The sequence below is a fragment of the Ranitomeya variabilis genome, chromosome 6, assembly GCF_051348905.1.
Source record: "Ranitomeya variabilis isolate aRanVar5 chromosome 6, aRanVar5.hap1, whole genome shotgun sequence".
Classification (NCBI taxonomy): Eukaryota; Metazoa; Chordata; class Amphibia; order Anura; family Dendrobatidae; genus Ranitomeya; species Ranitomeya variabilis.
In genome coordinates, this window is record NC_135237.1 from 456,447,551 (window position 1) to 456,465,725 (window position 18,175).

Genomic DNA, 18,175 nt, shown 5'->3' on the forward strand with positions numbered 1-18,175 from the left:
CTTCACTCTCCGTCACTGCAGCCAGCAATGCATGGCCTCCCAGCGGCAGGAGGAAGCAGGCGGACTCTGGCCACGGCTCACGCTCCCAACCCCCTCCCGGGGGGAAACACACACACACACACACTTGAGCCATTACTGACGGAGCTACGTGTGCTCCGAGGAAGTGATCCCAGGCCAGTTCAGAGGAAAGGAAGGGAACAAAAATCCTCAGAGGAGCTCATCACACGCTATGTATGGAGGGCGCCTGCCATTGTCGCACACTGCCCCTGGTGCCGCCACTAGAATGACTGGGGGTATTGTAGAGTACACCAAGGGCCGGAGGGAGAAAAGCAAAGGACTTTCACTAATGTCCTGGACAGTCACAGGACACTTCTAATTATAAGCTAGTGATTAGCATCTGCCCTGCACCCCAGCATCAGTGTACAGGAGGGACCCATCATCTGCCCTGCACCCCAGCATCAGTGTACAGGAGGGACCCATCATCTGCCCTGCACCCCAGCATCAGTGTACAGGGGGGACCCAACATCTGCCCTGCACCCCAGCATTAGTGTACAGGGGGGACCCATCATCTGCCCTGCACCCCAGCATCAGTGTACAGGAGGGACCCATCATCTGCCCTGCACCCCAGCATCAGTGTACAGGAGGGACCCATCATCTGCCCTGCACCCCAGCATCAGTGTACAGGGGGGACCCATCATCTGCCCTGCACCCCAGCATCAGTGTACAGGGGGGACCCATCACCTGCCCTGCACCCCAGCATCAGTGTACAGGGGGGACCCATCATTTGCCCTGCACCCCAGCATCAGTGTACAGGGGGGACCCATCATCTGCCCTGCACCCCAGCATTAGTGTACAGGGGAGACCCATCATCTTAGTTCACGGCACCCCACACAAGTTAAATAATAGCAAGACCAACAAAAGAAACCAACTGACAGATGAACAAAGACGTCACTAAGCAAGTAAGTTAATTATAATTATACATATTTGTTATTTAAACTATACATGTCGCAAAATTATGTTTTTTTTATCAAGGTGACACACCACCCAAGTTATGTTCGGTTTTTTGGCGAATTTTGACACACCAAGCTCAAAAGGTTGCCCATCACTGGTCTATGCTATAGACAAAATCCCAAGGCCTAATCTGGGTCTCCTGACCTGAACCAACAGCCTCGGAAACATTTATGATGCCGTCAACTTGGCTCAAGCGTGCCACAGTACTCCCAAAATGAAAACACACTCTGCTTTCCTGCCATGTCAAATGCAGGATAGGCAAAATTCAAATTTGCCTGTTCTCTGTAAATCGAATGGCCTGGGAAAACATATGCAAAGTTATTCTCAGCAAATTTTATGTTCCTTATTATGAGCAGTGAGGATAGAATGAGGATTTAAAAGAAAAAAAAAAAAGTTTTTGATGGTCAGCAGCCCCATTTTGAAGAATCTGTATTAAAATAAATGCAGATTTTTGTAAAATTAAAGTGAAATTCAATTCCGCTTGAACATATTCACTCATCTCTACTGTCCAGTTTAGCTTCCCAGACCCTTGAGAGTGACAGGTTATAGATCAAGTTGTTGGCTGGAGTTCTGGTATAGTATTGAAACATTGAAATTAAAATTAAATTCCTGGGAAAAAACTTCACAGGAGCTCTAGAAATTTCTGTTTCTTAGACAGCCACAGCCTTACTGACTATATATACCATAAATAGATCTTACCTTTTCTTTATCTTGACACCTTTTGCTCAATGAATCTATGGCCACAGAGGCAGAATCTAGCGGGGAAGGAGCAAAACCGTGTTACAACCAATCATGATATTCCGGTCTCGACATACTGCTTTTAGCCACGTCTTGTCTAAGGACATTTGTAATATGCATATTATGGGTTTATATACTTTGGAAAACTGCTGTAGTTTTGTTTGGTTTGTGCTTTTTCCACCTCACTCCCAATCACACAGAGTTTAAGGGGTTTTCCGACCACATTGTTTTTTTTTTTCTATAATTATATATATATATATATATATATATATATATATATATATACACACACATACATACATACATACATATATATACACACACACACACACACACACACACATCTCTCTATCTCTATATCATCACCCTCCCCGAGAGGAAGGAAACACCACTGTGGTACCTGAACCCCTGGGGTGATATAAATATGCATACATACAAATACCTACATACATACATATGCATATGTATGTATTTGTATGTATACATATGTGTATCACCCCAGGGGTTCAGGTACCACAGTGGTATTGCCTTCCTCTCGGGGAGGGTGGTGCCATGCCTGGAGACAGGAGGAATCCCTTTGGCAGGTAATCATGCATGCATCACTTTCTGACTAAAGGCCAGAAGGGGGAGCTCTAAACCCGGTTTAAGGGGAACCACCCCTATAAACATTCTGGTCTGGAGGAGGAGTTCTGGTGCAGATGAGAAACAGTGAAGGAGCACAGGAGAACTTAAGAGCTAGAGGAAGGCTGCGATTGGGCCCCTCTAAGCTGTGCATAGAAACTGGGCACTGGGAGCCCGAGGCTGTGTGGAATTACAAGTCCCACAGCAGAACCAGAGGGTAGGAAGCTAAAAGTGACTTGCCCACATAATACCTGAGGTACAGCAACAATTGGAGCCTAGAGTGAACGGCTCAAGTTGCCTACCATGCAGGGACTGTCCCAGGACAGAGTAACCACGGACCTTGTCAAGACACTATACGCAGCAAGGGACTAAGTCAGTGCAAAGTGAAAGGCTCCCAAACTGACCTGGAAAAGGGATTTCCTCTTGTCTTCAGGCTGCCTGGATCCCATTGAGACCTGTTGCCGATACCCTGGACTGAGGCTGTCCAACATCAGTAAACCAGGTAAAGACTGCAACACTGTGTCCTCCATTTATTTGTCGGTATACACCATCCCTGCCAAGCACATCCAGGGCCCTGGGGACCCAGCTTCACCGTTGGGAAGCGATACCATCTTGCTGCCATACCATCAACCCCAGAGGACCCCTTTAAACAGCATCGGTCACCCCTGACCAAGTACCACAGGTGGCGTCACAAACTTTTATTGCTTTACAACTCTCGTTAAAAACTATCCCTTTTACTTGGGCGCCCAGGGCCACGGACCGGGTTGCTGCCACCGTGACCACCCCTTTAATTGCAACCGGACCCAGTACCGAGTACCCCATGGTCTTGGGGTATATATAATCCAATAACAGCACATAAAGGGGGAAATATAGAAAAATAACACTACAATAATCTCTGTAAGGCCATAAATCACGATTTATATGAGGAAAAACTCAACATTTCTGTATAAGTATATGAGCGTGATGAAAAGCATTAGACTTTCAGGAAACTTCTATCTGATAAGACATGGCTCTGTGAATTTTGTTTAAGAAGGTTAGACAACTTTTGAATTGATACATTTCTAATAAATTTTTGAGTGGGGGTGCAGAATTATGTACTTTGGTCTAGGGTGTAGAAATGTGTAAATCAGGTCTTGTACACACAGATCTATAAAGACTTGTATGCTGAAAACGTTACATACCTGTGCCACCTTCACCATCTCCTGACTGCTTCTGTAGACCAAGCACAATCTCCAGTTCTTCTATTTTTCGGTCTCTCTCCTGTAGGGATATAATTGTACTAGAGTACATTTCAGATATCAAACACAAAGAGTAAGGGTACCGTCTCACATAACGATTTACCAACGATCACGACCAGCGATACGACCTGGCCGTGATCGTTGGTAAGTGGTTGTGTGGTCGCTGGGGAGCTGTCACACAGTCAGCTCTCCAGCGACCAACGATGCCGAAGGCCCCGGGTAACCAGGGTAAACATCGGGTTACCAAGCGCAGGGCCGCGCTTAGTAACCCGATGTTTACCGTGGTTACCAGCGTAAAAGTAAAAAAAAAACCAAACAGTACATACTTAAATTCCGGTGTCTGTCCCCCGGCGTTCTGCTTCTCTCCACTGTCTGTGCCAGCTGGAAAGCACAGCGGTGACGTCACCGCTGTGCTCGCTTTCCGGCCGGCCGGCGCTCACAGTGCAGAGAAGCAGAACGCCGGGGGACAGACACCGGAATGTAAGTATGTACTGTTTGGTTTTTTTTTACTTTTACGCTGGTAACCACGGTAAACATCGGGTTACTAAGCGCGGCCCTGCGCTTAGTAACCCGATGTTTACCCTGGTTACAAGCGAACGCATCGCTGGATCGCTGTCACACACAACGATCCAGCGATGACAGCGGGAGATCCAGCGACGAAAGAAAGTTCCAAACGATCTGCTACGACGTACGATTCTCAGCAGGATCCCTGATCGCTGCTGCGTGTCAGGCACTGTGATATCGTATGGATATCGCTGGAACGTCACGAATCGTACCGTCGTAGCGACCAAAGTGCCACTGTGTGACGGTACCCTAAGCCATTTATTCCCAAAAACACATTGTTTATTCATGACCATAATGTGGGAGTAATAGAAGCCCAAGAAATGACACAGAAAGGAAAGTTGATGTGGAGAGAAACAAATGGAACCACAAACCTGATACAGATGCAAGTATTGTACTGAAAATGCAACTATGCTGAATATAAAAGACAGTCAGGGTGAAGATGGGCTGCAAGCACAAGTTAATCTGTGCACGATTGGAGGACGTGACTGCTGGTTGTGCAAAGGGAGCACCCAAACCTCCGGCCACAGCAGCATGTCTGCTGGTTATGACATGGGCAACTAGAGTTATGGTATAAACACCTCACACATGGCAGATGCACCAACCTCAACTTTTTCCTGTTCAGCCTGAAACTCATCTAGTGGAACATAATCCTCTTCAAGTTCTTCTTTTGCTTGTCGATAGGCATGGTTTTTTATGGCTTTCTTGTACATTTCAAGCCTGTTTTCCAGTTGTTCCTCTGTAGTTTCTCTGAAATCCTCAAATCGCTTGCTAGAAGCACATGAATAAAATGTAAGGTTCATAGAAATGGATACATCTCAAAATGGTACGAATTAAATAGGATTCCGTATTATTGGTACCTCAAAGTTTCTGGGAAAATGACATGGATCCCAACATCAATATCGCAAAATGCCCAACACAGTGGCGTAAATACAAAGTTATGGGCCCGGTGTGAACTTCCAAATGCCCCCCCCCCCCCCTGCAGCCCTGCCATACAATTCAATATAACACCCATAGAATACAATGCAGTCCCCCTCATAGTATAATGCAGCCCCTCCATACAGGGGCAGTGAGAAAGACACGAGCAAATGGTGACGTGGGGGCAGGGGAGAGGGCACAAGGGGGTTAGGGGAGACAGGCACAAGGGTAACATTGGGGGGCTAGGGAGCAAGGAAGACAGGCACAAGGGGACACACGGACAAGTGGGAAAGGGAGACTGACACACAGGGACTAGTGGGCAAGGGAGACTGACACAAGCACAAGGGGACAAAGGAGACAGGCACATGGGGACACACAGGGACTAATGGGCAAGGGAGACTGGCACACGGGGACAAGGGACACAAGCATAAGGGGACAAGGGAGACAGGCTCAAGGGGACACATGAGCCCCTGACCTGCCAGAGCCACTTGCAGCGGCGACTGCTGCGACCGTGGTAGTTACGCCCCTGTCTCTCACACACACACACACTACAGATATCACACACACACACACTACAGATATCACACACACACTACAGATATCACACACATACTACAGATATCACACACACACACTACAGATATCACACACATACTACAGATATCACACACACACATACTACAGATATCACACACACTACAGATATCACACACACACTACAGATATCACACACACACTACAGATATCACACACACACTACAGATATCACACACACACACACACTACAGATATCACACACACACACACTACAGATATCACACACACACACTACAGATATCACACACACACACTACAGATATCACACACTACAGATATCACACACACACACTACAGATATCACACACACTACAGATATCACACACACACTACAGATATCACACACACACACACACTACAGATATCACACACACACACTACAGATATCACACACACACACTACAGATATCACACACACTACAGATATCACACACACACATACTACAGATATCACACACATACTACAGATATCACACACACACACACACTACAGATATCACACACACACACACACACTACAGATATCACACACACACTACAGATATCACACACACACACTACAGATATCACACACACACACTACAGATATCACACACACACACACTACAGATATCACACACACACATACTACAGATATCACACACACACACACTACAGATATCACACACACTACAGATATCACACACACTACAGATATCACACACACTACAGATATCACACACACTACAGATATCACACACACTACAGATATCACACACACTACAGATATCACACACACTACAGATATCACACACACTACAGATATCACACACACTACAGATATCACACACACTACAGATATCACACACACTACAGATATCACACACACACACACTACAGATATCACACACACTACAGATATCACACACACACACACACACTACAGATATCACACACACACTACAGATATCACACACACACACTACAGATATCACACACACACTACAGATATCACACACACACTACAGATATCACACACACACATACTACAGATATCACACACATACTACAGATATCACACACACATACTACAGATATCACACACACACACTACAGATATCACACACACACACCAGATATCACAAACACACACACTACAGATATCTCACACACACACATACTACAGATATCACACACACACACATACTACAGATATCACACACACACATACTACAGATATCACACACACACATACTACAGATATCACACACACACTACAGATATCACACACACACACTACAGATATCACACACACATACTACAGATATCACACACACACACTACAGATATCACACACACACACCAGATATCACAAACACACACACTACAGATATCACACACACACATACTACAGATATCACACACACACATACTACAGATATCACTCACACACACACTACAGATATCACACACACACTACAGATATCACACACACACTACAGATATCACACACACACACACACTACAGATATCTCACACACACACATACTACAGATATCACACACACACATACTACAGATATCACACACACACATACACACTACAGATATCACACACACTACAGATATCACACACACTACAGATATCACACACACACACACACTACAGATATCACACACACACACACTACAGATATCACACACACACTACAGATATCACACACACACACTACAGATATCACACACACACACTACAGATATCACACACACTACAGATATCACACACACACACACACTACAGATATCACACACACACATACTACAGATATCACACACACACACACTACAGATATCACACACACATACTACAGATATCACACACACATACTACAGATATCACACACACACACACACTACAGATATCACACACACACTACAGATATCACACACACACTACAGATATCACACACACATACTACAGATATCACACACACACACACACACTACAGATATCACACACACACACACACACACACTACAGATATCAGACACACACACATACTACAGACATCTCACAATCTCCTCTCTGGTACAGGGGTGGCTGATGTAAACCGGCTGCAGCTCCTCAGCTTCTCCTGACTAAAGCAGCTCTGTCCCGCACCTCTCCCCTGCTCTCGCCTTCTGTCCCGGGGCTGCAGAGTGCAGAGCAGGAGTAGCTGTCTCACCATGCTTGCTGACTGGAGCTGCTTCCTGTCTCTCACGTGCCCCGGCTGCCCCCTCCCCCTAGATACGCCTCGGACTGTTGCCATGCAGGAGGAATCTCCTGCACTGCAACATGGTGTTGGGTGCCTCTGACCTGCCGGGCCCCTGACCCACCGGGCCCGGTCGCACTGGCGACCGCTGCGACTGCGGTAGTTACGCCCCTGCCAACACAACTCCCTTCTGATCCCCCACAGTATGCCCAGACTGAAATTAGTATCCACTTTAATGGCACGGATATAAGGGGAGAAGCCACCTAGTAAACTGCATGGGAAAACACTTGTAGGGTCAAAACAGTCACTTCATCGTAGATGAATTCCCCCAAGGAATGCAAGTTTCAAAATGTGGTCACATTTTTTTCCTGCTCTCTTGGCACCTTAAAGGCTCTGACAAATGGCGCCTGTAAAATATTCCACCATAATCTGCACTCCAAAAGTCAAATAGCGCTCCAACCTTCTGAGCCCTGCCAAGTAGCCAAAAATAAGCAGTACGACCACATATAGAGCATTGCCGCACTTGTGAGAAATTACTGGAGAAAATGTGATTCATTTTCTACTCTTTCCCCTTGTGAAAATGAAAGGTTCATGATAAATGCAACATGGCATCTGTAAACTACTCCAGTCAAATTTGCAATTCAAAAGTCAAATCGCACTCCTGCCCTACCTAACCCTGCCATGCACAACCAGTAGGCTCAAACTACAGAAAAAAATACCCATTCGGGAAGACTTTGCATGATTTGTAATGTCCATTTTCTTCTACTATCCCTTGTGAAAATTAAAGATTTTAGTAGAAGAAAACAATTTTTCATTTCATTCTGTGTTCAGTTTTTTTTAAGTGCCTGAATGGTTAAACTTTCTGAATGTAAATGAGGGCTTTATTGGTTAATATGAGGTATCTTTTGGGGCTTTCTAATATATAGCCCCTAAAAGTGAATAGGTCTTTAAAATATATAGGTTTTTGATGTTTCCATCAAATAAGCTGCAGATAAACTTTTACACATTTTGGCATCACAAAAAAAAAAAAATAAGGACATTAAAAAAAATGTTGATGTAAAGTTAACAAATAGGAAATGCCATTTATTAACAGTTGTGTGTGGGAACACAGTTTTAAGGACTTATAAACTGGTAACTTTATCAAATGTTCTACAAATTTCAGACATTTTCATGAATAAAACACAAAAAATATCTACTTAAAATTTGCCATCACCTCACCAATTCATGTGTTGAGAGATTTAAAATATTATAAAATAAATATTATATATACACACAATCACTGGCACATGTACACAGCTGAGGCATTCAAAAGTTATTACCATATGGAGCAACATGTTAGATTTGAAATATGGGGCTTGGTCATGAAAATCCAAACTGGGTGCCATGTTAAATGTTAAATTTTACACTATTCTTGTTCTGCACAAAAAGTGTCAACTTTATTTAGTCTTATTCATTTAGAATTATACGAGTGATTGCGTGCCCTTTGGGGCGCGCACTGTGATTACGAACCACGCAATGGGGTGTAGCCATGCAGCAGATTGACCTCACAATGGGGTGTACCCACGCACCCGACTGGCATATGTGCAGACTAATAGCAAACAAGTACCTGGTGTACCTCTCCTGCCACTCCTACCTGGTGTATGAAAAAGCTCTGTAGTTAATACTGTTCAGGTAGAGCTATCCGATAGCACCATCTATGAAGAAAGTGAACGGGTAGAGTTATCCCATAGCTCTATTCCTAAAGGGAATGAACGGGAAGAGCTATCCAATAGCGCTATTCCTCAGTGTTCCTGAGCGTAAGCCATTTCACATGGTTGAGCGCACTTGGGATCTGCCCCCAAGGCCCTGCCCATGCCCAACGTTTGGTCCGCACACCGCGGCTAGGAGTTAGTCCCGCTTTTGCATACAACATTTTTTGGCTTTTACAATTGTTAATAAGCTTAATAAAAGACTTTTTGTACACACAGTTGACAGTAGACCATTTGTCAACATTAGGAATAAGTTTACCCTGCTTCTGTGTCTCAAATATTTTGACCCGTATTTGTTGGTTTTTCCTTCCCCCGGAGAAAGCCACATATAACTGCAAGCGTAAAGACACTGGGAGAGGTAAATTCCTACAATATCCAAGGACCGTCCCTGAGATTTATTGATGGTTATTGTAAAAGCCAACATGACAGGAAACGGACGCCGTCGCATCTGGACTGGCAAGTTTTTATCTTTGGAAATCAGGTCAATTCTTGGAATAAGAACTGTCTGACCCTTTGCTTTTCCATTTAAAGCAACGGCATGAATAACTATTGCTTTTAAGCTTTTCACATAAAGCCATGTGCCATAACAAAGGCCACGCTTTCTGTTAAGATTACGCAGGAGCATAATTACAGCTCCTGGGTTTCAGCTTTAGTTCATGAGGAGGCATCCCAGTGGGATTCAAAGAGTTAAACCCTACAGGGTAATCTGTGAGAATCACACCCTCCTCTTCCACAATTGTGTCCAAGAGCGATATGTTGAGTATTTCACCTTGAACTTGAATAAGAATTTTGTCGTTCAAGGCGTGACCTTAATCATTCAATGGAGTACGAATTGCTTTATTGGCAATTGCTTCTACCGTTGCATCGGTAATCTCAATTGAGTCGCCAAAAATCGCTGTAAATAAATCACCCTCTTCAATAAAAGAATTCGGGATTTCAATTGTGTCTTCTGGTATACCATATACATTTGACAACTCTCCATTGCCAAGTTTCAGTAACCATGAGTTGTACTCAAATTCGTCCTGAGACGTTCTCATATTCTGTTGTAACTGGAATCGTGAAAACTGATTCCAGGATTTTGAGTATTTAATGGTGGACTGTACAATTTGGGCTCTTTTTCCACCTTCACTATTGGTAGGGTTTGACAAAAGTCACCACAGTTTATCAAAACTTTTCCACCAAATGGTCTTTTTTTCCCACATATGTCTTGGAACAAATTATCCACAGCATTCATATTAAAACAGGGAGTCGTTACTTCGTCCCAAATAACGACAGATGACTCCCTAAGCTCCTTTGCTTGAAGTGAGGGTGGCTTATTTTTTGAAACGGTGGTCTCAATTGTTGTAATTCCAAGGCCAAACTTGGAATGGTAGGTGCTAACATTTTGTAGTAATGTAGTCACCAATCCAGTGGAGGCTACTGAGCAAATAGACTTCTTTTCTGCTTGTAGTGTCTTGTGCAAGCAGTTGTACAAAAACGTCTTCCCATTGCCTCCTGGGCCATACAGAAAAAGAAAGTGTTGTCTGGTTGTGATGCAGCATTGACTGCTTGCATAATTGCATCGAAAGCTGATTTCTGAGCTTCATTAAGCATAGCTTTCATATGCTCAGCCTCCTGATTTATTACAGCATAATTCAGTTGGTCCAGTATTTCACCTGGAACATTTACTGGAGTTGGCAATCCGTAGTCAGCACAGGACTTTTTATTGCTTAAGACCACTTCATTAATATCACAAAGAGCCAGTTGCTCAGCAATTTCTGGAGTATACCGCTTGATGTAATCCTTCAAAAAATCAGTTTTATATTTTTGCCATAATGACAATGGTTTAGCTGGTTCCCCATATACACAAATTATAGCAAATAATTCACGAAGTTGGTAGGGCATTTGAAAAGCGATTGCATCCATTATACTGTCTTCCCATTGGGAATGGTCTTCCAAAGATGAAGATCAATGCACGCATTTTTATACGTGTCATGTACGACTCCATTGACAGTCCTTAAGTCAGCATAAGACTTTGCTCCTCTTACGTGAAGTAAAAGGAGTCTTAGGTAATACAGCTCACCATCTGTTAAAGAGACTGTATACTTTTGGGCAATTGTTTTCCCAAATTGAGTCCGTCGTTTTTCCATCATTCTGGTACAGCTTTTCTATCCCAGACATAGTGTTCAGGGATTTCACTGTACAAATACTGACGGGCAGAAGCATCAACTCTGTTTAGCTGAAAATAAGCCTGCAGAGTTTAGAGGCTTTTAAGTCCGAAATAACCATATACACATTATCATCTTCAAAAAACGCTTGCTGCATGTTTTCAAGGTGAACAGCAAGCCTTTTAATGGTATGTGAAGCATCATGCATTTTATTTTTTCTGATTCTCCACATGCCCTCAGCGGCGCTTATATACTGAGAATCTAGGTACATGGCTGGTTCATTCCAGTTTAATGTATCAAACTTGATATTGGCACAGTCATGTCCTTTGTATACATATTTGAAAAGATATTTAACACTTTTTATTGAAGCACATATCTAAACATTGATTGGCTTCCAATGAAAGTGGACGGTAAAATTACTTGTGTCCCAGCTTTTAGCCCTTGGTGTAACAGCATTTTGGATGTGATCTATAACCCCGGAATAACTGTCGATGCGTAATGCCTTTTGATTTTGTTTTATATATTCGATCCTGTCGGATTCAATTTTGACATAACTCAACTATAACTTGTTGCGTCAACTTCCCAGCATTTAAAAGGGGATTGAACTCGTCACGAATGGCAAGCCTGGATGCATAGTACTGCAACAGGGTGATTTTTTTCTTGTTGATCTTGATCCACTGGTATGGATGGTAGATGAATGTCACCAATTCCTTGATGTTGTACACTTACGGCAATTGGAGTTGTCAAATTTATTGTCCATCCACTGTCCCCATATGGTAATAGAAGTGGATATGTCATTGCATCACACTTTCTGTGAAGAAAGCGGATTTGAACAGTTTAGTTTTTACTTTTGAGGTGAACTCTGATGTTCCTATTAAAAATGCATTTTGATAAATTATAGCTACTTCATTGCACCTTGGTGCATTGTAGCACCTCTGGTCATCATTGTAGTCATTTATAATTGACATTGTTATTTGGAGTGGATCGCTATTTTCTAATTCAGCAATCCTCTCTTCCTCTATTTCAAATCCCGTCCTCATTGTGAAGGCTCTTGCGAGTGGGCTAATTGCTTTCATTTTCTCTCCAAGAGATGATAGTAGTGATGGGAGGCACTTTTTATTTGCTTGACTTCTTGTACTTAATGCTTCTTCACTGTCCAAGATATAAATATGGGCAAACTTGGGAGTACTACCCACAGCGTGATGCAATGGGGCAGTTCTGTGGTAAATTTGTCCATGAATTCAAAAACAGTATGGACCATGCCCAGGAGGTGCCGCTACTTGCGCTCGCATTGATGCCAAAGCAAGCGAGCTATTGTATTGCCTTATATTAGCCATAAAGTTATTGGAGAGCTGATGCTCTCCTTTCATCAACTTGACTAATTGATCATTCATACGAATGGGACGTAATTGGATGAGCCATCTCTTGCAGCAGGAAGGGAATGTTTCGTCCTGCGCCATTTCGTCTTTGAAATTTTTAGATTGGCAGAACTTGCATCGAAATGTCAGTTAGCCAGCATAGTGCTCTTCAATACGTGTCTCATCAATTTTGATTGAGAAGTCCTCTAGCGGCAAATATACTTGCCATCGAGTGGCTCTTTCATTTTGGACACGTATTCCATCTTGTTCTCTTTTTTGTGAAATATGTGTATCACTTTGTGCATTGAATGTGTTGCTTGTTGTCGTGCAGCATTAGATGCTCTACTTGATTCAGTTAGTTAATTCATTTCTCTTGCTCTGGCCTGCCTCTGTCGGGCTGCATCAGCAGTTCTTCGACAATTTTATTCATCTTCGGTTTCATTAAGACGCAGGTTATGCATCCGTATGCGATTTGCTTCTCTATGTGCAGCAGCGTGCTCAATTTAATCCATCTTTGCAATGTTGCCTCACAGTGTTTCCTTACAGTGTTGACTTTCAGGCAAACATTCTAAAAAGGCTTATGCCTTAAATCGCCACCAGGGAGAGCTCCTCTCCTTAGGTATCCATGGCTACGCCCAGGCAGTTAGCTGCTAGTGGTAGTAAATATGGATACCCAAGTCACTGTTCAGCTGTGGATGGCTCATTGAGCACATTCACACGGACACGTCCAAATTAGGTATATTGATTTCCATAGACTTGAGTGAGCGGCGTTAGGGCCCGCTAATAGTGGCACACCACAAAGCCGCTATGGGGCCCGCGACTAAGAGGGGCCCAGTGACACCCCCCCCCCCGCAGTGCACATTCAACTTATCGGCATCACAGTTGCCGATACAATTGAAAGCAGTGATGGAGGACAGAGTGTCAGATAACACTTCCTACCCCATCATTCCCCTGTGCCTCTGACACAGCGTGTCAGTAGCGGGGACTACATTATACTCTATGAGGCCTATTAGGGGACTATATTATACCCTATGAGGGGGAGGCTACATTATACTGTGTGTGGGGCTGCAATATACTCTATGAGGGGGGCTACATTATACTGTGTGGGGCTGCATTATACCCTGAGGGGGCTGTAGCATACTCTATGAGAGGGCTACATTATACTCTGTCAAGGACCATGGGTAATGCATTATACTATACGTACTATATGGGACCTGCATTATACTGTATCGAGGACTATATGTGTCCATCATTCTTCCTCAGCCGGACTAAAGAGGCCGGGAAACAAGCGTCGAACGACTTCATTATTGTCGATTACACTCGCTTAGAGGCCTGAACTCCATGCATGTATATACAACAGAAATGTTTCTGTGTGATGGTGCAATATGTGAGGCCCCACTTTAAACTTTTGCCCATTGCCCCACTTTATTTAAAACTGGTCCTGGTGAGCCCTTGTTTGTTCCAGGAAAAGTTGAAGGTTTCACAGTTGCCATTTTTTGCGTTTACGCATTTCAAGAATATTTGTAAGTTCCACAAAGGAACTTGAACATGCAGCACTCTGACAGTGGATCATCTCAGTCTGTTAGTGATATACTAAAGGTACCGTCACACTAAGCGACGCTGCAGCGATACAGACAACGATGCCGATCGCTGCAGCGTCGCTGTTTGGTCGCTGGAGAGCTGTCACACAGACCGCTCTCCAGCGACCAACGATGCCGAGGTCCCTGGGTAACCAGGGTAAACATCGGGTTGCTAAGCGCAGGGCCGCGCTTAGTAACCCGATGTTTACCCTGGTTACCAGTGTAAAATGTAAAATAACAAACAGTACATACTCACATTCGCGTCCCCCGGCGTCCGCTTCCTGCACTGACTGAGTGCCGGCCCTAACAGCAGAGCGGTGACGTCACCGCTGTGCTGTGCTTTTACTTACGGCCGGCGCTCAGACAGTGCAGGAAGCGGACAGCGAGGGACGTGTGACAGACATCAGAAGGTGAGTATGTACTGTTTGTTTTTTTACATTTTACACTGGTAACCAGGGTAAACATCGGGTTACTAAGCGCGGCCCTGCGCTTAGTAACCCGATATTTACCCTGGTTACCATTGCAAAACATCGCTGGTATCGTTGCTTTTGCTGTCAAACACAACGATACACGGCGATCTGACGACCAAATAAAGTTCTGAACTTTAATCAACGACCAGCGATATCACAGCAGGATCCTGATCGCTGCTGCGTGTCAAACACAACGAGATCGCTATCCAGGACGCTGCAACGTCACGGATCGCTAGCGATATCGTTTAGTGTGACGGTACCTTTACAGACCTCCCATTAGACCGCCTCTGATAGGATTTAGTAGGTTTTAGTACATAGACTTATTGGCACCCAGATAGGCAGCATATGAGGAGTTAAACTTCTGGCATCAAGCCTGGATGTGATCCCAGTAGTTGCAGGTGGAGCTCAGTTGTAGATTACTACTGGCTCCCACTGCAGATGCCACAGACACAACTCGTGTCCATGCCATCTGCAATGGGAGCAAGCTGTAGTCTACGCTAATGAAAACTAGATCTGATGCCAGAAGCCCAAATCGTTATATGTCACCCACTGGGGCTAATTCACACGACCTTATACCAGCAGTATGGGACATGATAAAGTTCCAATTGCTAGCATGACATAACTGCATGATATATATCTAGGAGAGTGTTAAAGACAGTAGACATGTTTTTGGCCTCGAAATTACAGTCAAAATATTGTTTGGAACTATGGCTTCTACGAAGTTGTGCAAACACCTTTCTGATAAGGGTATGTTCCCACGGTCAGTAAATGCTGCGGGTTGGACACTGTGTACATTTGCAGCATCCAACCTGCAGCGTCCAGATGTTACAGCATAGTGGATGGGATTTCAAGAAATCTCATGCCCACTATTCGTGCACAGAAGCCCGCAGCTCACCTGCGGAGACGGACATGCGTAGACGCGAGTCTCCGCAAGATAAATCTCACCCAAACAATGTACTGTATTTGACTTGGTGATTCCGCACGGTTCAGTGAACACATGCGGAATCACCTGCATTCAATAGCCGGCAGCGCTTTGGACACAGCGGACATGTGCTGCGTCCAAAGCACTGCATGTACCCTAACAAGGAGGGAAAGGCTTTAGTCAATGATTAATCAGGCTGTGGAGAGGGGTGAAAGGATTCGAGTTATTAGGCATCTCTTATAGGATGTAGATGGGAGGAGAGAATCTAATCCTTCATGAGTTGTAGGAGAGACAAGCACTCCAGAAATTAACCTGAACTAAAACCAGACTGATATTGAATACAACAGCACCCTGGACAGACAGACCTCACATACAGCACATGCGATATTGGGAGGGATAAGTCTTCAAGAGAAAAGTCCAATGCTAGGAACAGGCTGCAAACAATATATAATAATATATATAATAATATTATATAATGAAACTTAACTAAAAGGGTAACTAAGATGGAAAAATTATTTTTCCATTTCAGAAACTTAATTAAAATAAAATTTCTACTCTACAGAATGCCATACTAATATTAAATTGCAAGTGTCTGTCTATTACAATATTAGTAGACTGTATTATAGCTAGAAATTGGGTAACGGGTGATTTTATTTATCTGAATATATTGGCAGTATGGCATCGGAGATGAGTAGATGTAATTATTGATGACGTCTACGCTGGTTTTTCCATTAATACATGTTATCATAATTCCATCTGCCGCTGGCATAGCATTTAGTATTATTTAGAGAAAAAAAACAAAACTCCTATACCTCCAAGTCTCATCAAGTTGTACCATCTGCTGATACATCGCTTCCCCCATCTCTTTTCTTATCTGCATTTCCAGCAGCAGTTTGTTTTGCCTCTCAGACATCAGCTTCTCTTTCAGTTCTTCAATTTTTCTCAAGAGATCCTGTAAGATTAAGAGAAGTGTGCAAACTACAGACAGCTTTAGAGATCGTACAAAAAACAGCTTGAGGCTGCCTCCCAAGTGTTCCGCCAGAATTACAGTACATATAGCCTGTACACATGCGCTGAAAACCCGACAGATCCAAGAACCGTTCCACCATAGCGACACAGCCATCTTATATCTTGGACATGGAATAATGGAGATTAGGAAGATTCATAGTAGTTTGCTTTTTGCCCTTATCAGATTGGGGTGGCATTACTGAGGCAGAAGTTTAGGTAGGGGCATTACTTGAGTAACATTAGGCAAATAGTTACCTCTGAACTCAGGATTGACATATCAATTTCCTCATCTTCATCCTCAGAAAGAAGATCCTCCACTGACACGTCAGCATCGTCTTCTGTTAGAACCTTGCCATCTTTGCCAACAATTCTTGGGTTCATGAAATCAAAGCTTCGGGGCTGAATTGACTGAACAACCTAAAATTGAACATACACGATTACAATTTCATAAGCAAACACTACAAAACACATTCTATCAATACAATTGTTCAACTCTAGCCAATACTTCTGAAGGGTGTCAAGTTATACAATCTAATGTTACATAATACAGTAACCAATTCAAGCAATATATCCCGCTGCGGGGACGTAACTTTAATAGGTGAAAAGGATACATTCGCACAAGGGCCCTAGAGTCTAGAGGGACCAAAAGGTCCTTTGGACCCATGTGAAAAGACTATTACTATTAAAGACCTGCAATGGATGGGGGCCCAAAAAATTTTGCATTGGGGCCCATGAGCTTCAAGTTACACTGTATTTAGAATCTTGTTGAAAAACAAAATTATATATCTATATATACATACACACACAGTATATCACAAAAGTCAGTACACACCTCCCATTTTTATAAATATTTTATTATATCTTTTCAAGGGACTACACTGAAGATATGACACTGATACAATGTAAGGTAGTCAGTGTACAGCTTGTATAACAGTGTAAATTTGGTGTGCCTGTAATAAGAAGCTGTGACATCTCTGCAGAACTCGTGCAGGATGTGCCATTAATGAGGAGAGACTGCCATCTGCCAG

General features: G+C 43.5%; 1 protein-coding gene across 1 annotated transcript in view; it reads right to left on the minus strand.

Moving 5' to 3' along the window:
• LOC143781249 (kinesin-like protein KIF20A) overlaps window positions 1-18,175 on the minus strand; it is a 61,634-nt gene that overhangs the window by 22,973 nt on the left and 20,486 nt on the right. Inside the window, exons 13-17 of the mRNA XM_077267737.1 lie at window positions 17,403-17,564; window positions 16,952-17,091; window positions 4,775-4,940; window positions 3,552-3,630; window positions 1,711-1,766 (exon numbers count right to left, since the gene is read on the minus strand). Of these exons, the coding sequence (XP_077123852.1) occupies window positions 1,711-1,766; window positions 3,552-3,630; window positions 4,775-4,940; window positions 16,952-17,091; window positions 17,403-17,564 (603 nt within the window). The remainder of the gene's footprint in view (window positions 1-1,710; window positions 1,767-3,551; window positions 3,631-4,774; window positions 4,941-16,951; window positions 17,092-17,402; window positions 17,565-18,175) is intronic.